The sequence below is a fragment of the Neovison vison genome, chromosome 3 (genome assembly GCF_020171115.1).
Source record: "Neovison vison isolate M4711 chromosome 3, ASM_NN_V1, whole genome shotgun sequence".
Lineage (NCBI taxonomy): Eukaryota > Metazoa > Chordata > Mammalia > Carnivora > Mustelidae > Neogale > Neogale vison.
In genome coordinates this window covers 212714642-212736863 of record NC_058093.1, presented here as the reverse complement: position 1 = coordinate 212736863, position 22222 = coordinate 212714642, and the positions used below count along the sequence as shown (strand labels likewise).

General features: G+C 60.0%; 2 protein-coding genes across 5 annotated transcripts in view; both read left to right on the top strand.

The window, feature by feature from the left end:
- KLHL22 (kelch like family member 22) overlaps positions 1–5831 on the top strand; it is a 35758-nt gene extending 29927 nt beyond the window's left edge. For all 4 annotated transcript variants that reach the window (XM_044243744.1, XM_044243743.1, XM_044243746.1 and 1 more), the window contains exons 6-7: positions 2615–2848; positions 4878–5831. In XM_044243744.1, the coding sequence (XP_044099679.1) occupies positions 2615–2848; positions 4878–5243 (600 nt within the window). In that variant the 3' untranslated portion in view covers positions 5244–5831. The remainder of the gene's footprint in view (positions 1–2614; positions 2849–4877) is intronic.
- A 3792-nt stretch (positions 5832–9623) lies between these two features.
- Positions 9624–21572, top strand: SCARF2 (scavenger receptor class F member 2). Its single transcript, XM_044241051.1, has 11 exons — positions 9624–9793; positions 14668–14726; positions 14831–14932; positions 15129–15648; positions 15778–15996; positions 16150–16278; positions 16899–17002; positions 17081–17198; positions 17412–17527; positions 18888–19040; positions 19856–21572. Exons 1-11 carry the CDS (start codon positions 9624–9626, stop codon positions 20761–20763), a joined length of 2598 nt encoding a protein of 865 aa, XP_044096986.1. The 3' UTR covers positions 20764–21572.
- The last annotated feature ends 650 nt before the right edge of the window (positions 21573–22222 follow it).

Genomic DNA, 22222 nt, shown 5'->3' with positions numbered 1-22222 from the left:
AGAAAAGATAACTTTTCAACAAATTATATGAGAGCAGTTGGAATCTGTAAGCAAAGAAGATTAATATTGACCAAGTCTCATACTTTATAAAAAATTAACTTAAAGTGGCTTATGGGCTTAGGGTAAAATGTAAATCTATGTGGTACTTAGGGGGAAACAAAGAAGAAAATATTTGGGATCTAGTACTGGGCAACAAGTACTTAGATTTGACCCCCAAAGCATGAGTCATAAAAAGAAAAATCGATAAATGGGACTTGTCAGGGCACCTGGGTGGTTCAGTGGATTAAGCCGCTGCCTTCAGCTCGGGTCGTGATCTCAGGGCCCTGCGATCAAGTCCCGCATAGGGCTCTCTGCTCAGCAGGAAGCCTGCTTCTCTCTCTCTCTCTCTGCCTACTTGTGATCTCTCTCTAATAAATAAATAAAATTTTTAAGAAAAAAAAAAGTGGGACTTGTCATCAGAACTCTGGAGGGGGGATATCAGATGGCAAATAAGCACATGAGAAGATGTTTGATGTCATTAGCCATTAGAGAAGCCCAAATGAGACCCACAGTGAGAAGCCCACCTGTCAGAATGACTAAAATAAAAACTAGTGGCACAGCCGGTGCTGGCGAGACTGCAGAGCTGATGGGACTATAAAACGGCGTGGCTACACTGGGAAAGAATTGCACAGTGTCTTTAAATAGTTAACTTCCCGGCTGCCTGGGTGGCTCAGTGGGTTAAAGCCTCTGCCTTTGGCTCAGATCATGATCCCAGGGTCCTGGGATTGAGCCCTACATAGGGCTCTCTGCTCAGCAGGGAGCCTGCTTCCCCCTCTTTCTCTGCCTGCCTCTCTGCCTGCTTGTGATCTCTGTCAAATAAATAAATAAAATCTTAAAAAAAAAAATAGTTAACTTCCAACTACCATGCAACCCAGCAGTTGCCATCCTGGGCATTTATCCCAGAAAAATGAAAACTCTGTTCACAAACAGCCAGAAAGTGGAAACAAATCCAATGTCCTTCAGCAGGTGAATGGCTAAGCAAACTGTAGCAGATACGCAGCGTGGAATTCTACTCAGCAATAAAAACGAACTATGGACACATATGAGCAAGTCTATATGAACCTGAGGTAGCACAGAAAGCCTGTTTCAAAAGGTTATGCGCTGTGTGATTCCATTCATATAACACTCTTGAAATGACGGAATTATAGAAATGGAGAAACAGATTGGTGATGGACAGGGATTAAAGAGGGGGCTGGGGCAGGGGGATGTGGGTGTGATTACAAACAGGCAACAGGAGGGATCCTAGTGGAGATGGAATTGTCCTGTGTCCTGACTGGGTCAGTGTCAGCATCCTTGCTGTGCTACTGTGCTGGAGGTGTACTGGCTGTTATTGGGGAGCCTGCGTAAAAAGTACATGGCTTCTGTATTTTCTTAGAAATATGTGTGAATCTACACTTACTTCAAAATGAAAAATTTAATTAAAAAAAAACAAACCCAAGGGATGCCTGGGTGGTTCAGTGGTTAAGCATCTGCTTTTGACTCAGGTCATGATCCCGGGGTCCTGGGATTAAGTCCCGTTTCAGGCTCCCTGCTCAGTGGGGAACCTGCCTTTTCCTCTGCTTGTGCACTCTCTCTCTCTCTCTGTCAAGTAAATAAATAAAATCTTAATGGAAAAAAAAAAAGAACCCAAACTACCAAAACTTCCCCATGTCCCCACCATTGATAAGAGAAGACCCAGGCCTTGGTTTATGCCCTGCCCACTGCTCTGTCCCCTGTCCACCTCTCCAGCCCTCTGCTGTATCACCACACAGCCTCAGGGTTAGTGGCTGCCTCTGAAACACCAACCTTGGAGCCTCCATGCCCCATGGGGCTCCTCTGCCCCCAAAACACACAATGCTCTGTCTTGTGGGCTAAGGGCCCAGCATGAAGGCCTTGCTCGGGGTGGGTTGAGTAAGTGGGTGTGAGAGAGGAGGTCCTGGATGCCGTAGGAACCGGTGAAGGGTCAAGGTGGCTGGGCAGGGAGGGGATCCCCCCCCAGGGTGCACGCCCAGGTCTGAGGACCAAAATCAAAAGCAGGGTGGTGTATTTTCTTCTTTCACACATAACCATCACTAAAATGGCATTGTTCTTTGTGTTTGATTTTGCATCTCATTTACTTCCTCGCCATATGGTTAGTTATTATTTGTGAACGATTGTGAAAGCGGGGTCAGCAGGCCTGGAGAACTGGCTTGTCTTTGGGAGTGGGGGAGGGGTGGAGGCCACTGAGGGCGGGTCAGGTATTCTCGGAAGTGCAGTCTCCTCTGGTGTCTGGCTCTAACAGCTGGGCTTTGATTGCTTTGAGCACCCCCCCACCCCCCACCCCATGCAGATGTCTCCTTGAGGGGTGAGGGAAAGACAAAGATTCTGTTCTCCCCCTTGTAGAAGCTCAGAGTCACCTCTGGGTCCCTAGACTTGTCCCCTATTGGAGTAAAGTCAGGGTGGGTGACTCAGACCAAATCAGGGAGGGTTCTCAGCAGAATGTGAGGTGGAAGTTGGGGACACCACAAGGGATGGGGTTTGAGTGAGGGCCCCTGGCTGCCTTCTGTCATGGCCCTCTTGCCCCCTTCCCACACACTCCTGGTTCTCTTGGTGGCAGGTGTATGCCCATGCGGGCGCCACGCTGGAGGGGAAGATGTACGTCACGTGCGGCCGCAGGGGGGACGACTACCTGAAGGAGACGCACTGCTATGACCCCGACAGCAACACCTGGCACAGCCTGGCTGATGGGCCCGTGCGGCGGGCCTGGCATGGCATGGCCACGCTCCTGGACAAGTTGTACGTGATTGGGGGCAGCAATAATGATGCTGGCTACCGGAGGGATGTGCACCAGGTGAGCAGAGCTGGGCCGCCCACGCACGTGCTTTTCCCATCCCCTCCAGTTGTTTCAGATGCAGGGTGAATTGCAACATATATGCCACCTTATTAAATAGGCTTTATTTTTTATAGCAGCTCTAGGTTCCCAGTAAAATTGAACAGAAGGTGCAGAGACTTGCCATGTGCCCCCATCCCTTCACACGTGGTCTCCCCCACCATCATCATCCCCCATCAGCGGGGCATTTGTTCCAACCCATGAACCCACCGTGACATGTTCTGCCCCAAGCCCATAGTTTAAGGGTTCACTCTTGGGTGGTGTACATTCTCTGGGTTTGGACCAATGACATGTATCGACCAGTATAGTATCAGACAGGGTACTTTCATTTGTTTTCATTATTAAAAACATTAACTATAATGTTAGTATGACCGCATTGCAGATCCTTTGAATAGTTCCAGTTTAATATTCAGTTTCCATAGCCACTGCCCACTTCAGTGGCCATGCAGAATTCCGTCACTTTGGTGTGTCATTTGGTTTGGTCTGAGTAACAGAAGTTATGCTCTGTAGTGCATTTCAGGCATTTTGGATTGTTTTCTTAAGGGAGAGCTCTGCTTCTCAAAGTGTGGTCCCAGACCAGCAGCATCTGCATCCCTGGGAACATGTTAGAAATGCAGGTTCTTGGGTCCCACTCCAGACCCACTGAATTGGAATCTGTAGGGCCAGGACTCAGCCATCTGTTTTAACAGCCCTGAGCGGTGAGAACCCTTGGGCTCTTGTGGGTCGCTTTCCTATTGTTTCTATGACAAATCACCACCAGCTTAATAACTTGAAACAATATAAGTGTATTCTTACAGTTTGTAGGTCCTAAGTGTGATGTGGTCTCACTTGGCTAAAATCCAGGTGTCCTCAGGGCATCTGTCCTTTTTGAGGCCCTATGGGAGAATCTGACTCCTTGTTCACTCAGGTTATCAGAATTCAGTTCCCTGCATGTGTGGCGCTAAGGTCCCTGTTTCTTTGCTGGCTGTCGGGTAAAGGCCCTTCTTGGCTTCTTGAGGCCTCTGCATTCCTGGCATGGGGCCGCTTCATCCTCAGCCAGGAACGGCAAGTTGTCCTTCTGACTTTTCTTCCCTCCTGGTAGACTTTCCCTCTCTGCTCTCAGGGACTTGTGCGATTAGACGGGCCCACCTGGCAAGTCCAGAATCACCTTCCCACCTTGAGGTCCATACCCCAAAGCATGTCTATAGAGTCCCTTCTGCCATGTAAAGTAACACAGGGTTTAGAGATCTAGGGCATGTACTTCTTTGAGGGGGTCATTTTTCTGCTGACCACAGATAGAGAACCAAAGATGCTTATTAAGCCAAAAAGATAAGATTTTTTATGGCTCTTAAAGCTACTGTCAAATAGCTTTCCTAGATTATCAGACAAACGCACAGATGGGTGGCTTCCTTACGTAGTTATCAGCAATGGGTCTTGTGGTTTTTCTTCCCCCAGTGGCTGCTAGTTGTCAGGGACAAATTTAACCCGTCTTTCACATTTCTTGGATTACGAGTAGGTGGAACATTTTCCCATGTATTTGTTTACTGTCCAGGGGACATTTGGAGATGTGAGAATGTTGGTGGTCATCACTAGTCAGCGAGTTAACTCCTTCCACATTTTATCTGCACTTCCCCCTGGAGTTGGGTGTCGTGAGGGAGTTAGCTGGGGTCTGTGCCTTTGGTCAATTTCAGTGTTGTGGAGGGGAGAGAACCTCAGACCTTAGAGAAGAACAGCGTGCCCACGGGGAGGTGTGGCACATCTGGGGTCGCCGGCTGGCTGAGGGCCCTGGAGGCAGGACAGAGGTCAGCCTGGCCGGGAGACAGGACATTCTGATGCTGGCCCCAGACTCTCCTCCAGAGGAGCCGGGTCTGCACACAGCCTGGCTGTGTCCCTTAGCCTTGGTCTGAATCCAGGGCCTGGCCGGGAGTGCTGTCCTGCCCGGCTGGTCCAGGGCAGCCTGGCAGCCCCGTTCCAGCAGGTGCCCCGCTTTACTCTGACCTTGGCTCTGCAGGTGGCCTGCTACAGCTGCACGTCTGGGCAGTGGTCATCTGTCTGCCCGCTCCCAGCCGGGCACGGCGAGCCTGGCATTGCTGTCCTGGACACCAGGATCTATGTGCTGGGTGGCCGCTCGCACAACCGGGGCAGCCGCATGGGCTATGTGCACATCTACGACGTGGAGAAGGACTGCTGGGAGGAGGGGCCGCAGCTCGACAACTCCATCTCGGGCCTGGCAGCCTGCGTACTCACCCTGCCTCGCTCCCTGCTCCTCGAGCCGCCTCGTGGGACCCCCGACCGCAGCCAGGCCGACCCGGACTTTGCCTCCGAGGTGATGAGCGTGTCTGACTGGGAGGAGTTTGACAACTCGAGCGAGGACTAGGGCTCCCGCACCTGGTGTCCGAAGGAAAGGTGGCAGGAGCTCCCAGAGCAGCAGGGGCCCCCCAGCGGCCCCTCCTGCTGGCTCCGTGTGCTTGCTGGCTCCTGCCACCCATCCTTCCTGCCAGTCTACGGCGGTTATTTGTGGAGCTCTGCAGATCCGTGGCTGTGATCGCCCTACCATGGGAATGCTTGCGGAGGGCTCTGGTTCTCTGGAGAGTTTACCGAGCCCGCTCCTCCTCAGCTTGGACGGGGCATGGCGCCACCAGCTGTCTTGGACTCCCCAGTGCCTGGTTCTACTCCCTGCTGGGCTGAGAGGGCACCCTTCTCCAAAGGGACCTGGGGACTGGCCCTGTGGGTGAGGCGGCCGAGGCACACCGTACCCCCTTCCGTGGGCAGGGAGGTGGTGGAGTGAGCCCGTCGCCTGCCTAGCATTCAGAGGCTTGAGCTACTGCAAGCTCCCAAGGCCTGGAAAGGGAAAGGAGATACATAGAGTTGCCCAAGACTGGCTCTAGTAATAAAAAGATCTCCTACAGCTGGGCTTTTCTGACCCCATGTTGTTGATAAATGAAATAAATCATCTTACAAAAGGTGTGAATTGTGTTCCTGTGGCCGCAGCCTCACCATCCGTTCACAGCCGGTGCAAGGCTGTGGGCCCAGAGCTGCTGAGTGGCAGTGGCAGGACAGGAGCCCCCATCTGAGGGAAAAACACAGTACCCCTCTCAACCACCGCCACCCCCCCCCGCCCCTCCCCAGCTAGCCAGGCTATTACTGGGAAACCTGGAAACCCGCCCTGGTCTGCTGAGATGTGGTCACCCAGCCTGCTGCAACACCACCTCTGGTGAGGTGCTCTTCCCTGAACCTCAGTCCAGCTTGGTGAGCAATCTCGTGGCCCTGAGTAAAGCCCAGCCCCAAGCCTGGGGAGGGAGACCCGCTCACCATAGGCTCTTCCCTGCTTGCTGGATCTGAGTGTGGCAGGGGTGGGAAGGGGAGCTGCATTTCCTATAGGTTCACTAGCTGAGTTCTTAGCATGGGGTCTCAAGGGTCGTGGTGGCACAGCAGATGGCAACCTCTGGGGCCACCCTCGAGTGGGCTTGGCCTCCAGCCCCTCCCTTGCTTCTGCGCAGCTGACCTTCCACCTGAACCTCCTCCCCTCCTCCAGCCACAGCCTCTGCTCTTGTGAACTCCCAACGGCAGGGGGCAACCTGCAGAGGAACCGTCACTTCCCCAGTCTCCTGGGCAGAGTGCAGGGACATCGGCGTCTTCTTTCTGTGCCCCAGAGCCTGTGGGAGCTGGCACTCTGTCGTGGATGGAGGAGAGCAGAGGGACAGTGTGTGCTGCTTGATGGGAGGAAGAGGTAGGGCCCAGATGCCCTAAAGACAGTGGAAGTTGCTGCCTGCCCCTCAGGGCCATGCGTATGATCTTCCTCTCTCTCAGGGTTCGGGTACCCCTCAAGAATAGGCGCCCACTCCCTAACCCCTATGTGACATCGTGCACTTCTAGCTTGGGTGGCAATCCCAGTGCTGAGCCTAGTGGGTCACTTCCAACAGGACAGAGTAGCCACATTCTTCAGTGTCCTCTCCCCTGCTCGGGGGCTCACAGTACCTTGAGGCCGGGACAGCAGTTCTTACAGACCCCAGAGTCCCTGGGAAGGAGAAGCACCAGAGATGCCCCCCCGCCCCACAGTGTGTCCCAGGCTTGCTGGTGTCATCCCCCTCCACCTGCAGCCTTCTAGGTGCGGCCACGGCTTTATAAGAGTTCTGCTCTGGAAGGTGGGGAAGAAGGGTCTGTGAGGTCCTGTGGACCATGGGTTGGACTAGACACGAGCCCTGAAAGGAGTCCTGCCATTGTCCAGGCAGCTTGGAGGCCTTCATGGCTTCCCCTCCCAACACCTGTCTGGGACCTGGGCAACCTGGGCTCTACAGCCTGCAGCCTCTCAGAGAGGCCCCGTCTCATGCCTTCACTCAGCTGGGTGCTCGTTCCTTTCTGCCTGCAAATCCTCACCCTCTCAAGGCCCCCTGGGGAAGCCATCATGGCTGGAACCAGTCGGCCCAGGCTCCATACCCGCATAGAGCATATGTGTGGTTGTTAGTCATCTGTGGGTGCCTGTGAACCCACAGCTTCCTCATCATGGTATTCACTTGGCACGTGGCCAGCTGCCTGAATGATCGGTCATTCACCCGCACTTCTCAGTCCTCCTGATTGGGGTGTGACAGTGGCTGGGACCGACATGGGCCCTGCATTCACCCCTGAACTTCCCATCACCTGGGAGGTGGCTATGATGGGACACAGGTGGAGGACCACTGTGGATCTTGAGTGAGATGAGGCTGGGGACAGGCCTGCAAGCCGTTGGGGGCAGCCAGATGTGATTAGAAGGGCTGCTCTGGGTGATACGCCAATGGGGTAGGTAGAGATTTGGGACACTTGTGAGGTCCTGGTGTTGGCATGGAGTGGGGGGCATCATCCAGCTGGTGCCCTTCACAGTGGAGACAATTTGGGGTGGCAAGCCGTTCTGAAGGAAGGGAAAGAAGGTGAGGAGTTTGAGGTGCCTGTCCATGAACTCAATCCAGCTGGGGTGAGTGCCCAAAGCCCTGGGGGGTGTGCTTCTAAAGCTAGGAGCTGGGCAGCCACATGGACCTCTTTTGGCCCCTCTTGGTGACAGTCTAAGGGGGGGCCTCTTGAAAGGGGCCCCCTAGGCTGGGAGAGCCTGGGCCGTGTCAGGGCCGTGCCCAGGCAGAGCTGCCCACAAGTGGCTAGCCTGTTTACTTGTCCCCCAGAAGTGTTTGCATTTGTGATCTCAGGGGTTCAACTTCCCCTTCCGAGCCGAAGGCAGAGGCTTTAACCCACTGAGCCACCCAGGCACCCCATCAGCTTCCCCTTCCAGTCCACCCAGCTGTTGCCTGCCGCTGACCTCCCTCTTGCACCAGCATGGCTGACGGAGGGGCCCTCACCTCTGAAGTTCCCTGTTCTCCTTTCCTCCACCAGCCTACTCTGGACAGGCTTCTGGCCCAGCCAGTCTGGTGTTGTCCACAGCCTTGGGCTTTTCAGTGGCCGTTATTCCAAGTCCCTCCTTCAGCCCCCCTTCCACTCTGACCACCTCCACGTGACTGAGGAAGGACACCACCTCTCTCTCCTCTGAGGAGCCTGTATGCAGTCTGTTCTCCAAGAGAGCCCAGGTGCCCTCTCTCCCTGCAAGGTCTTCCCACCAACTCCCAAGTCTGCAAAAGACAAGCTCATCTTTGCTGGGATCTGGATGCTCCCCCTTTTGTTCCATACCCCAGCCTGCCCACCTTTTCCCGCTCCATGGTCTCTGGGATTGGGTCTGTGTCCCAGACCACTGCCAACTCCTCAGCTCCCCAGGCCCAGAGTTCTTCCTCCCTGTCCCCTTTTGCCCTGTTCTTCTCCACATTGCTCCCCTGCCCCCACTGCCCCTGCGCTGCTCTATGCTGTCACCCCACTCTTCCTGATGCAGGATCCCCCAAGCCTCCACCTTCTGGACTTTTACCTCTGGTGATCCAACAGCCTTCTCAAGTAGAATGTCTCTCCCAAACTCCCCTTTCACCACTGGAGGAGGATTGCAGGGTCTCTCAGTCCTGGAGTACTCCCGCCTCCTCTGTCTTGCCCCCATCTGCATTTCCCTCCACGAACAGCCCACTGCTGGGCCATTCTACCTTCTGGGGAGACACCCTTTGCCGAGGTCTCAGGTGCAGCCCTAAGCGACCCAAGCATTTTGTTCGAGTGTCTTCTGCAGGCTTTGACTTCACCCAAGTGAGCCTGAGGAGCCAACACCACAGCCCAGCTCTACAAGGGCGAGGGCTTCGCGGGGGGCAGCGGAGGCCGGTTTGCGGCCTTCATCTGGGGCGTCCGCGGGTTCCCGGGCGGGTTCCGAGGCACAGCGGGCCGGGGGAACTTTGGGGCGTCGCGTTCTCGTCCCCACCCTCTTTCCCGCCCCGGGCCTGGCCGCGCATTGAGCGCGCGGGGGTGACTTCTCTGGTGGGTGTCTGGAAAGGGAGGGGAAAGGCTCGGGGGCAGGGGATTCCTTGGGCGGGACCGCCGCGGCCCCTCCCTCTCGCCCCGGCCCCTCCCTCTCCCAAAACTCCGCGGGCCTACTCCAAGTTCGCCCCCAAGTTTGCGAGCGGCCGCGTGGGGGCGGGGGCCGCGCGGAGGGGCGGTGGCGGGGCCGGAGGGTGGGGTCTGGCGCGCGGGGCGGGCGCTGCCGCCTGGCCGGCCGCGGCTGGCCCGGGATCAGGGAGCCGATGTGGAATTTCCTGCCCGGCCCGGCGCCCCTCCTGCCGCCCCCCGCCCGGCCGCGCACTCCGCTTCCGGCCGCTCTTGCTGCGGCCGCACCCGCGCCCGCGCCCGCCCCGCGCCTGCCCCGCGCCTCATGGAGGGCGCAGGGCCCCGGGGGGCCGGGCCGGCGCGGCGCCGGGATGCCGGGAAGCTGCCGTCGCCGCTGCTGCCGCCGCTGCTGCTGCTGCTGCTCTGGCTGCTGCCCGGCTCCGCGGCACCCCAGGAGCTGAACCCGCGCGGCCGCAACGTGTGCCGCGCGCCCGGGTAGGAGCCCGGCCTGGCTGGGAGAAGGGGCCGAAGGGGACGTTAGGGGCCGAGGGAAGGGGGCGTCCGGGACTTTCCTAAGCTAAACGCTCTAGTCCTTTCCGCCGCCCTCGCCGATTCGTCTCCAGGCCGAGCCTGGGCGCCGGGCCACGACGGTGCATCCGAGGATACCCCAGACGCGAAGTCAGACGAGGAGAGAACGGAGTGCAGTGGGCACCCCGAAGTGACATACCGTGTCTGAGAGTTCAGACCTAGAAAAAGGAACGCTTGGGCTGGGTTGAGAAGGCGTAGGGAGAAGTTGGGGAAGGGCATTCCAAGCTGATGGAAGGGTATTTGCAAAGGCCCCGGGCGCGCGTGTGGTTCCAGCCGGCAGGGAGGGTGAGGGTCGAGTGGAGATGGAGTAGAGCTCCTGAGAGGTGGGAGCCGGCAAATCTTGAGACTGACGAGACTCGGAAAGAAGAATTTGTGTCTTAGAGATAGGCGCGGGTGGGAAGAGGGTGGTGATAGAGGTGGGCACTGAGGAGCCTGCGCTCAGAGTGGACCAGAAGCAGGATTCGAGAGGACAATGACGTGCACTGGGGTCCGACAGATATGGAAATCCCGAGTGGGGATACTGGGTGCTCGGAGGGGCCGCGCAGACGTGGGACTCCACGAGGTGCCGGCTGGGGAAGCCAGCGTGGGACAGGCAGTGGGCAGACTGGGTCGGAGAGCGGCGGGCCGAAGACCTTGCGGGGAGGGAAAAGAGTGGAAGACAGGACGCTAGGCGTGGGCGCAGGGGTCCGAGGACTTGGTCGGCCGGTCAGAGGCCACAGCGAGGTCAAGGGCATCTCCACCCGGGGCCAGGGAGCCGGCCTGTGGGGGTGCCTTGGCTCAAGCCCGGGCGGTGGGGGCGGGCGGGGCGCCGGGCGGGCGGGAAGCTGGAGAGGCGGCCACTGGGCCCCAGGCTGCGTCCCGTCGGGGCGTCCTGAGCCGCAGGGCCCTGGGAGGCCGCGTCCGGGGGCTTGGCGGTCGCCGCAGACAAGGGGCTGCGAGGGGCCGCGCGGGGTTTCCGAGCTCGGATCCCGAGGCGCGCAGACCCCTCCCCACTGCGAGCCCCGCCTCCGGGGCGGGGGACGGCCTGGCCCGCCATCTGCTTCACATCGACGCCGCCGCCGCCTCCCGGGCCTCCCCGGCCCCAGGAATGCAGTGGCAGTGGCGGGCGGGGCCGTGCCTGGAGAGGGGGAGGGCGCGATCGCTGCGGGCTCTGTCTCTCCGCCTCAACCCTCCTTCCCCGATGGGGCTCCGCGCTGGGGGATCCGGTGGCAACAGGCTTGAGCTGTCGGGAGCCTGAACCCTTCGCTCCCGCGTCCGCATCCGGTTGCCCGGGCACCTCCCCACGAGGCGGCCTGTTTCAGCAATCCAGACACGGCCTTTGGGTTTCCGATCCTGGTGTCACTTCTCCCCACCCGTGCAGACCAGGACAAATCGCTTAACCTCTCTGGGCCTGTCTCTGCCTCTGTCAAATGGGGTTGTTGCTGTGGCACCCCACTCATGGAGTGGCGAGCTGGTTTATGGGAAGGACAGCCACCTCTGGCCACCGCCCACCCAGGGTCCAGGCCATCTCCAGGGGTTCCTTTCCCCAATGGCAGGAGAACCGAAGAGGGGAACATACACTTAGCCCGTGAAATCCCATGCACCTACTATGTGTGTGCCAGGCCTATGGTTGGTGCAGCGATAACAGCAGCTGAGACAAATACTGCTGTCCCCACAGTGGAAGAGATTACAGCAAGTCATCTGACATTCCGAGTGCTGCCGAGGTGGGGTTCAGTTGGGGAATGCTGTATCCTTTAGAGTGATCTGGGGAGACCCACTGAGGGGTGGTGAGTGGGCAGAAATCTGAAGGAGGGAAGGTGGAGCCCTTCGGTGTCTGGGGGCAAGGCTCTAAGTGCCAAGGGCTTCTGGAAGCCCAGAAAAGAGCCCTGGGGCCCGGGCAGAACCTGGGAGAGGGATGGTGGAGGAGAGGCCAAAGAATGAGAGCCGGCCTGCCCACTGCTCTGAGGGCCATGGGAACCCATGCACAGAGGAGGGGTGAGATCTGAATAGGCTTGGCTGCCAGGTGGCAGATGAACTTGGCTCAGGAAGGTAAAAGGAGGAACCAGGTAGGAAGTCAGTCAGGAGAAAACCAGGCAGAATGAGGGTGGCTGGGGCAGAGTAGTCCAAGAAGTGGTTCGTCCCATCCTAGATCCAGTTTGGAAGGTAGGGTGCATGTTTCTCCATGAATCAGGTGTGTGCTGTCTCAGTCACTGCAGAGCTGAGGCCTCTGGGGTTTCAGGCTCCCAGCCTGGAAGGATGGTATTCCCTGAGGTGGGAAGGCTACAGGTGGGGGAGGCTAGGCATTCAGGCTGAGGAGGTGGGCCTCACTGGGGGGCTCTGAGCATTTTCAGCACCTCATTTAGATGGGCCCTGGGGAGCTTCCTGATGGAGTGGCAAGAGGAGAGGAGACGACAGAGCCAAGGAGGGGGACAGAAACCAGAGGAGGGGTGTCCAGGGGCAGGGGTGAAGGAGGAGAACAGGGAAGTATGGGATCCCAAGTGGTATGGTAGGCCGGGGGCCTCTGGGCTGGATCGGAGAGAGAATGGGGACTTTGGCACAGTGAGCAGTTCTCCCAGGCTGCTTTGCTGCATTGGCATGGTCAGGTTCAAGGTCACACGGTTTGAATCAGGGCAGTTGTGTTCACAATGACAATGATCTCTAGAGGGGACAGCCCAAAGCAAGGCATGCTTGCTAAGGGACCTGGCCCAGCCTGTGGTTTGGCTCCCCTGGGTCTTGCTAACTTAGAGCTCAAGTGTGGGAACTGTCCCCTGGGCCAGGCCATTTTTCTCCTCATCTACTTCTATAAGCTCTTAAGAGGGTAGGTAGGCTTGCGACCCCAGCCTGGCCCCCTCTGTCAGCCCTTCCAGAAGGAAAGGCAGCCATCCCACAGTCTCATCCTCGTGTTCTTGTTGAACCCACATGAGTTCTGTCCTGCCCAGGGTAGAGGGTGTTTGCTCTGCTGGGTGGGGCCTAGGTGCCAGCCATGCTGGCGGGGAGGTGGGACCAGGGAACCTGCACAGCATGGGCTGGAGAGCAGGGTACAGCCTTGGGCTGAGCTCTTAGTTCGAGCCAAACACTTGACATCTTCGCTTTCTTAATCCTCCCTCCAAACCCTTGGACCCCATTCTACAAACAAGGAGTCTGAAAGTCAAAGAGGTTAAGTTCTGGGCCCAAAGTCACACAGGAATCAAATCCAACTTTGTGGGGCCCTAAAAGCAGACGCCCAACCACAGAGCCATGTCACCAGGGCAGAAAGTGGTCAGTGCTTCTAGGATCATCCCAGCTGGCCATCTGGCAAGACTGCCTACAGGAGGGACAGCAGCAGAGGCTCTCCACGCAGAGACCTGGGTTCAGAACAGGCAGAAAGGGCGGGAGGGTGATAGGCTGGCAGATCTGGCTCTACCCACAGATTGGCACCCACGAGTCCGGTGGCTGGAATCAACAGTGGGGGCCAAGCCTGCTTTGTGTTCTCGCGCCTGGTTTCCTGTTTGATTTGTAGAAAAGAAGATGGGTCCACCCTCTTGCAGTTTGGAATTTCATGGGTCCTATTACCTAGGTTCCTCATCTTTGGCCTGAAGGAGAATCAAACTGTTTGGGTGGGGCCCATCCAGGGTGTGGTGATGCTCTCTGCTGGGGGCTGGGGGGCCGGGCAGGCGGCATTTTGAGGGGCATGATATGGGCACCTGCCGTCTTTCCCTTCCCAGTCAGTTCCACCCACCAGGGTCTCAGGCCTCTTTCCAACATCCTTCCAATACCACATTCAGGTGTTCAGATCAGACCCTTCTGAAGGAACACATTCCTTTTCCTTTGAACCATGAATGGCTGCTATGTGCCTTTAGGATCTGGGCGAAGTTCTAGGTCTGATGGGACCCTTGAATCTGCAGCCTGAGTGTCTGTCTCTTCCTTCTCAGGCTCCTTTGCTCCCCAAATCCGGGCACACTCCATCTCAAACCACTGGCTCCCCCGGCCCCGCACACACTCTCCAGTGGTAGGCACCACTCTGACAGGGCCTGCAGACTTTTGTGCCCAGAATTTGGGCACAAATACTACCCTGAAATGCAAGAGTCATAAGTTATTTACCTCCTGCAGAGATAACACCACGTACCTTGTAAAACCAAATAAAATTAAAACAAGATTTTTCAAACACATAAGTAGGTGTTCTAATCTCCTCCCTCCATCCCAAGTCTTGCCCTGGTGCGCTGGACCCCTCACGTTTTGCTTTCCTTGCTGTCATGAAGGACTCCCTGGGTGTGCCCTGCCCCTCCACCGAATGGACACCTCTATCAGACGCTGCCCATCGTGCCAACTGGGTACCCATATGTGCCCTCTGGCTCTACCTGTCCCTGCTGGCCAGGTCATGTCACATCTAGATCCTGACACCCATCTGGCAGGGTCCCCACCACCACCAATGCCACCTTTAAGCAGCTCCTGGAGACTCAAGGATCTCTCACCAGTCCCTTCTGAGACACCTGGGCTCTTTCCTCAGGCCTAGTTGGGGAGGGGTGGTGTCACAGAGGAGTCTGGTGGAATGGGGAGGGGAGGGAAGACCCCTCCTAGAGGGGGCTGAGAAGTTCTTGGAGGTTAGATCCCTCAGTGGTGTGCCCTCTGCTGCCTCCCAGTGTCTGCTGGGCAGGGCTGGAGTCTGTCTTATTTGCTGGGAGTCTCCTGAACTTCCATCAGTGCCTGGTGTGGCAGGGCCTCCATAACCACCTCCTGTGGGGGGTGGGGAAGAGGTTGCCGGTGAGTCCTAGCAGGGACAGGGGCTTGGAGCTAGGGCTCAGGAGTCCTTTCTCTGTCTGCAGCTCCCAGGAGCCTGCGTGCTGCGCTGGCTGGAGGCAGCAGGGCGACGAGTGTGGGGTCGGTGAGTGGGGCACCCTGGGGACCTGGGCAGCGGGCAGGGACACGGAGAGGAGGGAACAGTGTGGGGGCAGGGCACGCGGCAGCTCAGGCCCCTCTTGCCCGCAGCGGTGTGCGAGGGCAACTCCACGTGCTCGGAGAACGAAGTGTGCGTGCGCCCGGGCGAGTGCCGCTGCCGCCATGGCTACTTTGGTGCCAACTGCGACACGAGTGAGCAGAGGACCCCGGTGGGGGCTGGGAAGTGGGGCGGGGCCGTTGAATGGGGAGGGATCTGACCCGGAGACGCGATCCAGCATGGGGAAGGGGCCCCAAAAGGCGGAGAGCAGGACTGGGGAAAGGTTCTGACGGGATCCTCTCTCCCTCGCCAGCACCCTGGCCTGACACCCCTCTCTGCCCGCCCCTGCAGAGTGCCCGCGCCAGTTCTGGGGCCCCGACTGCAAAGAGCTGTGTATCTGCCACCCGCATGGGCAGTGCGAGGACGTGACAGGCCAGTGTACGTGTCACGCGCGGCGCTGGGGCGCACGCTGCGAGCATGCGTGCCAGTGCCAGCATGGCGTGTGCCACCCGCGGAGCGGCGCGTGTCGCTGTGAGCCCGGCTGGTGGGGCGCGCAGTGCGCCAGCGCGTGCTACTGCAGCGCCACGTCGCGCTGTGACCCACAAACGGGCGCGTGCCTGTGCCACGCAGGCTGGTGGGGCCGCAGCTGCAACAATCAGTGCGCCTGCAACACGTCGCCGTGCGAGCAACAGAGCGGCCGCTGCCAGTGTCGCGAGCGCACGTTTGGCGCGCGCTGCGAGCGCTACTGCCAGTGCTTTCGCGGCCGCTGCCACCCTGTGGACGGCACGTGCGCCTGCGAGCCGGGCTACCGGGGCAAGTACTGCCGGGAGCCGTGCCCAGCCGGCTTCTACGGCCTGGGCTGCCGCCGCCGGTAAGCGCGGGCCCCCGACCTGGGAAGACTGGGGGGGGGGGGACGAAGGGGGCGGGGAGAGGCGCCGAAGGGGGGGCGGGGCGGGTGAGGCGGCTCTGGGCCCCGCCTAGCCTTCCGCCCCTTCCCCAGATGCGGCCAGTGCAAAGGCCAGCAGCCTTGCACGGTGGCCGAGGGCCGCTGCCTGACTTGTGAGCCCGGCTGGAACGGCACCAAGTGCGACCAGCCGTGCGCCACCGGCTTCTATGGCGAGGGCTGCAGCCACCGCTGCCCGCCCTGCCGCGACGGGCATGCCTGCAACCACGTCACTGGCAAATGCACGCGCTGCAACGCGGGCTGGATCGGCGACCGGTGAGCAACCCGCCCGTGCCCGAATGTGTCCCAGGCATGCAGCTCCCCTTCCCCGAACGCCCGGCCAATCCCCGAATGCTGTCCGCGGAGGGCACTACGAGCTTTGGGTTCGTTTGCCATTTCCGCTGATTCCCCCTCCTCCGCGTTTCCGAGGTGCGAGACCAAGTGCAGCAATGGCACTTACGGCGAGGACTGTGCATTTGTGTGCGCCGACTGCGGCAGCGGCCACTGCGACTTCCAGTCGGGGCGTTGCCTGTGCAGCCCCGGCGTCCACGGGCCCCAGTGAGTGCCAGAGACCCCTTTGGGGGTTAGGAGTTAGTACACGTCCCAGGGATCCAGCCAGACCCCCAGGTGCTGCTAATGGTGGCCGACTGGTTGAGACCCAGGCTTGCCCTTCAGCCCAGGTCTTCTTACCGCAGCAAGGGAGAGCCGTCAGGCTCTTTGGGGGCAGTTTCTTGCCGTGGTGTGGAGCCGGCTCGTTTGGCGGGATCTGGCAACCAGTTCAGCCTGTGGTCAATGGGCTTCGGAGGACCGCAGGGTTGAGGTGACCCCCAGCTAGTGCAGAAAGTGCAGAGACCTCCACTTACAGTCATGAGTGGTCTGGCAGCCCGTCTTCTCACCCACCCAAGAGTCAGCCCCAGAAATGGACGCTGAGGCCGAGTGACCCCAGGTCCTGTCCCCCGGATCCCATCCTACTGGTTGTGCTGTTGCACATTCTTTTCCAAAACACTGATCATCCAGTGTATGCCCGGTGGTGGTGGTGGGCATCAAACCCTAGAGAACCCTAGAGAATAGAGGTGGAGAGCTCGGTTCTGGGACCGGGGCTGGCTGGCAGCAGGGGCGAGGGCGAGGGGCATCACGGAGGGCTGCTGTGGCCCTCCCTGACCCCCGTGCCCCCATAGCTGTAACCTGACATGCCCGCCTGGACTTCACGGCGTGGACTGCGCCCAGGCCTGCAGTTGCCACGAGGACTCGTGCGACCCAGTCACTGGTGCCTGCCGCTTAGGTGAGTCGTGGGGGGCATCCCATTGAGGGGGATGCCAGGGGTGTCGGCAACCGCGCTGACCCCGGTGCCTTCCCACAGAGACCAACCAGCGCAAGGGCGTGATGGGAGCGGGTGCGTTGCTTGCTCTGCTCCTCGGCCTGCTGCTCTCGCTGCTCGGCTGCTGCTGCGCCTGCCGCGGCAAGGACCCGGCGCGCCGGTGAGGACAGAAGCGGTCCGGCTCTTCTGAGAGTTCGGGCCGCACCCTGTCGGTGGCGCCGCGCGCCCTCCTCCAGGACCCCGCCCCACCCCGCCCGGGAGTGTGGCAAGCCTAACTTTAGCCCAGGCCCCGCCCTTCCTGAGTCAGGGCTCCCGCGGAGGTCCCACAGCCCCATCCTGGCCCCGCCCCCTTACTCAGGCCCCGCCCCCGCAGGGAGCTCACGCTCGGGAGGAAGAAGGCGCCGCAGCGACTGTGCGGTCGCTTCAGCCGCATCAGCATGAAGCTGCCACGGATCCCGCTCCGGAGGCAGAAGCTGCCCAAGGTCGTAGGTAAGGATATCGGCACGGGGTCTCTGGGGGAGCACCTCCCGATGCAGGACATACGGGGCCTTGGGTGCTGACGTGGGTGGGCTGGGGAGGAACGCAAAGAGGAGCTTCTGATGCGGGCGAGCCGGGGGAAGGAAGGCGGGAGTCCTAGGTGTAGAGGCAGGTGTGGGGAGAAGGTTTGGGCCCTGTTTCCGTGGGTGGGAGTGATTGCATCTGGAGTGTGTAGACATCCTGGTGGGCAAAGCCCCTTCGATCTGTAGGAGTGCACTGTAAATCCTGGTGGGTAGCTGCAGGTGAATGCCGGCTGGGGGTGGGGGGCGGGGGCGGCGGGGGCGGCGGCGGTGGTGGTGGGTGGGACCTGTGCATGGAAACCCTGCTACAAGGAGCACCCCCCCACCCCCGCCGCCTGGATCCCCTGCAGTGCTTTCTGGATGGTGGGCAGGCTGGTTCCTTGGCTCCTGCACCCTGGTCAGGACTCCAGATGGGAGGAAGGTGCTTCTCTCCCTCTTTCTGCACTGATCCATACCAGGAGTGGACTCTCCCTCTTCATCTTGTTTCTGATGATGAAGGGGAGTCTCATCTCCTGAGAGGTAAAGATGGAACTAGCTGGGGAGCCAGTTAAGTGTCTGCTTTCCACTCAGGTCATGATCCTGGGGTCCTGGAATCATTGGCTCTCTGCTCAACAAGGAGCCTGCTTCTCCCTTCCCTCTGCCTGCTGCTCTCCCTGCTTGTGCTCTCTCTCTGTTGGGAAAAAAAAGATGGAGACAGCTGAGAAAACTCCTTGGCCCACTCAGCAGAGTGGGATCTATGGACAAAAGTGTGGGGGCTGGACCCCACATCCCAAGCATAAAAGGGGACAGGCCAGCCAGCCTCTGAGATTCCTCCTTTGTGGGGGTCTGTGTTCATGGAGGCTAGGCCTGAAGGTTCAGCCTGCTGAGATGGGCTGAGCCAAGGGGGGCCTTGCCACTGCACATTTGGGCTGAAAAAGTGCTTTGAGGTTCCCTGGATCCTACAGGGCAGGGTCTGAACATGGCTCAGAGGCCCTGATGATCTGTCCCAGCCACGGTTTCTCTCTGGCCCTCTATTTCCAACACTTCAGCCCATCCTTGTTCAGTTGCCTGGCTGCACACCCTAGTCTGGCACCACTGACTACGTTGTTCCCCCTTCTCTTTTTTTTACTAGCCCACTTCCACCATTCTCCCATCCTGGTCTAGTGTCCCTCTGCCTGTTGAATTGCCTGTTCCACCCCCAGTCTTAGGGTAGGGCTGGTCTTAGTTATTCCAGCATTTGTTGCAGAGCTAGTGAGGGTGCAGGCTGGGACAGGGTGGGGACCCCTGGCAGCTGTGCCTCCCTCCTTTCCCAGTGGCCCATCACGACCTGGATAATACACTCAACTGTAGCTTCTTGGAGCCACCGTCAGGGCTGGAGCAGCCCTCGCCATCATGGTCCTCCCGGGCCTCCTTCTCCTCCTTTGACACCACTGATGAGGGCCCGGTGTACTGCGTACCCCATGAGGGTGAGTACGGCTCTCCTTGGGCCTCCCTCCAGGCAAGTGAAATGTTCCATTTGAAAAGATCTCCGTGCTCTGAGGGACAGGCGGCATGGGGAGGAAGGATGTGGCGATGCTCATAATTGGGGGTTGGACACAGCTGAGACTACTGAGTGGGGTTCTGTGCTGCTCAGAGCTAGACTGGGCTAGGGTCTGGGGAGGTGGGTGGGCTCTCCTGTCTCTAGCCACAGCCCAGAGTCACTTCTTGGGGAGGCCATCCCTAGAGGAGTTTCTGGGCCTGGGTGGGAGATGGCAAACGTGATAGGAGCTGATGGCCTATGGGATATGGGGCACACTTTTGCCTGAAGTTTTGGCCCACAGTCATCTGGAAGGAGCCTGGCTGGCTGGTTTTCTGGCTGTGGCTTCTCTTCTCCCCTGGCTATCCCTCTGGGTGACCTTGGGCAGGTGACTAAACTCTCTGAGCCTTAAAAGCCCTTATCTCTTAATGAAGAATAATGAATCCCATTGGAGGTGTTCCAGGGTCATATTTGATGATGCGGCCCCCAGGTTGGGAATGTGGTGGGGGAAGGGTATGAGGCCAGGCCAAGGTTGTGGCTTCAGCCCCAGGAATGTTCCCCCTTACCCCTCAGCACTCGGCAGCACACCCTGGGGGCTTACTAAGTTTGTGGTTGGTATGACTTTTGAAAGCTTGTATAGATGCCAGGGCAACCGAGCATCAGTTGGGGTGGGGAAGAGGAGGAGGAAGGTGAGGGTTTTGCCTTAAGGCTGGACTTTGAGCTCCCTGTGGAGGCCCTGATCGTCAGCTCTTCTTCCTTCCTCAGAGACCACAACCGAGAGCCGGGATGCGGAGGCCCCCACGGGCCCTACCGAGGCGCTGGCGTCATCCCCGGCGCCGGTGACCACACCGACGTCCGCAGAGGAGGCGACTCCCCTCCCCGCGTCCTCTGACAGCGAGCGGTCCGCGTCGAGCGTGGAAGGGCCTGGCGGGGCGCTGTATGCGCGGGTGGCTCGGCGCGAGGCCCGGCCGGCCCGGGCCCGGGGCGAAGCCGGGGGCATGTCGCTTTCGCCGTCTCCCGAGCGCAGGAAGCCGCCTCCACCCGACCCTGCCACCAAGCCCAAGGTGTCCTGGATCCACGGCAAGCACGGCGCCGCTGCTGCTGCCCGTGCGCCCTCACCGCCACTCTCGGGACCCGAGGCCGCGCCCAGTCCCAGCAAGAGGAAACGGACGCCCAGCGACACGTCGGCGCGGCCGGAGGAGCCTGGCAGCCCCAGGGCCCGCGACCCCACGCCACGGCCCCCTGGGCTGGCGGAGGAGGGGCCAGCCCTCGCCTCCCCATCGCCGCCTAGGGCTCGGGCGCGGGGTCGCGGCCCTGGCCTCTCGGAGCCCACGGACGCTGGCAGTCCCCCGCGCAGCGCGCCCGAGGCCGCCTCCATGCTCGCCGCGGAGCTGCGCGACAAGACTCGAAGCCTGGGCCGCGCCGAAGGGGCTCCCGGCGCGCAGGGTCCGCGAGAGAAGCCGGCGCCGCCACAGAAAGCCAAGCGCTCGGTGCTGCCTGCCTCGCCGGCCCGCGCGTCCCCTGCGCCCGAGGCCGCGGGGCCGGAGAAGGTGGCGGCCGCCGTGCCCGCGCCCGACACCCCCCGGAAAAAGACCCCCATCCAGAAGCCGCCGCGTAAGAAGAGCCGGGAAGCGGCGGGCGAGCTGGGCAGGGCGGGCGCACCCACCCTGTAGCAGGCGACGGCCCCGGCCGCGCCCGCAGGTCCCCCAGGCTTAGCAGCGCTGCTTGCCACCCCGCGTTCCGCGCCCGCCCGACGAGCCCCGCGGCGACCCGGCCACGACGGCCTCCCGGGACCTCGCCGGGAGCAGCCTGGCGGGAGGCTGCGTCTCATTGGCTCAGGCTCCAGCGGCGGCTCCTCCATTGGCGGGAAGACCCCATTCTATTCTTTGAGGCCTGACAGGCGCTTAGCAGGCGATTCCCTTCCCACTGGCGGAGAGCTCCGACTACCCAGGGTCTCGAAGGCCGAGAGACCAGTAAGAACTGGCCCAGAGTGCACTTGTGCTGGGGTACCTCCTCATTGGTTGAGGCCAGAAGCACTTCTTCCTCGGCTGCCTCTCATTGGCCAGGGCCTGGTGCCTCTGGCTAGTGGCCTCTTTCCTTGACCGTAGCCGAAGGCTACTTGCACTGGCCAGGCCCCAGGGCATCTGATTGACTGGAGCCTGGGGAGGAGGGCTGGTCTCTGCTCCTCAGGGGGCTCAGCGTCCCCTGGGCCCGGCCTGTCCCCCTTCCCACTTCCCCTCCCTGCGCCCCCAACCCCAGCCTCCCTAGCCCTGGCCCCTCAGCTGTCGAGCTGGTTTTGATGGCCTCCCACCGCCCCACATGCCGCGGGAATCCGAGGGGCGACTCCAGAGGTCTGAGGAGATGTATTTATAGGCCCCCGGTAGGGCTGCTCCCGCCCCATCCGGGTGCCCCAGGATGGGCTCCTCCCGGCAGGGGCTTGGCCAAAGCTTTCTTATTAAAGTGCCTTTTTTTTTTTTTTTTTTTTTTCCCCTCCTGTGCTTTGCTTGCTTCCTATCTGCCCTTTCACGGGCAAGGAAGGATCTTCCTTCCAAGAATTCCTGTCACCTCTTCCAGTGGGCGCTCACACACCAGAGTCCTCTACCTAAGCAGATCCTGGAAGCCCAGGTGTGGGGCTCTTGGGACTGCGCTGGAGGCGGGTTGTGTCCATTGGCCCATCATTTATTTATCAGCTTTAGTAGACACCCACCTCGGCCCATTCTCCACCGGCAGCCCAGGATGAAGGATGGGCCAGAACAGACAGGGTGGAGTCCCTTGGCTACAGGGAGCTTGTGTCTGGGGCTGCTTCTGACCCGTGTTTCTCCCCCGGGCCACTGCTATTACACTTGGGGGCTCCAAGCGTTTGGTGTGGCTGATGCAGGTCAGAGGCTAGGGCCAGGGGGCAGTGGGCCACAGGCACAGCTCCAGCCGGTTTCCTCAGGCACAAACAAGATGGTCTGGCCCTGCACAGAGCCCCGCTGTCTGCCTCAATGGGCTCCTTGTCCTCAGCCGGAAACTCTCACCCGCCCTCCCTGCAGGGCTGAGGGAGGCTGAGGGGGCGGGGGGGGGGGGGGGGGGGGAAGAGAGGAGGGAGCATGCCTGGCCCCGAGCCCTAGCTGGCCTGGCAGGCAGTCC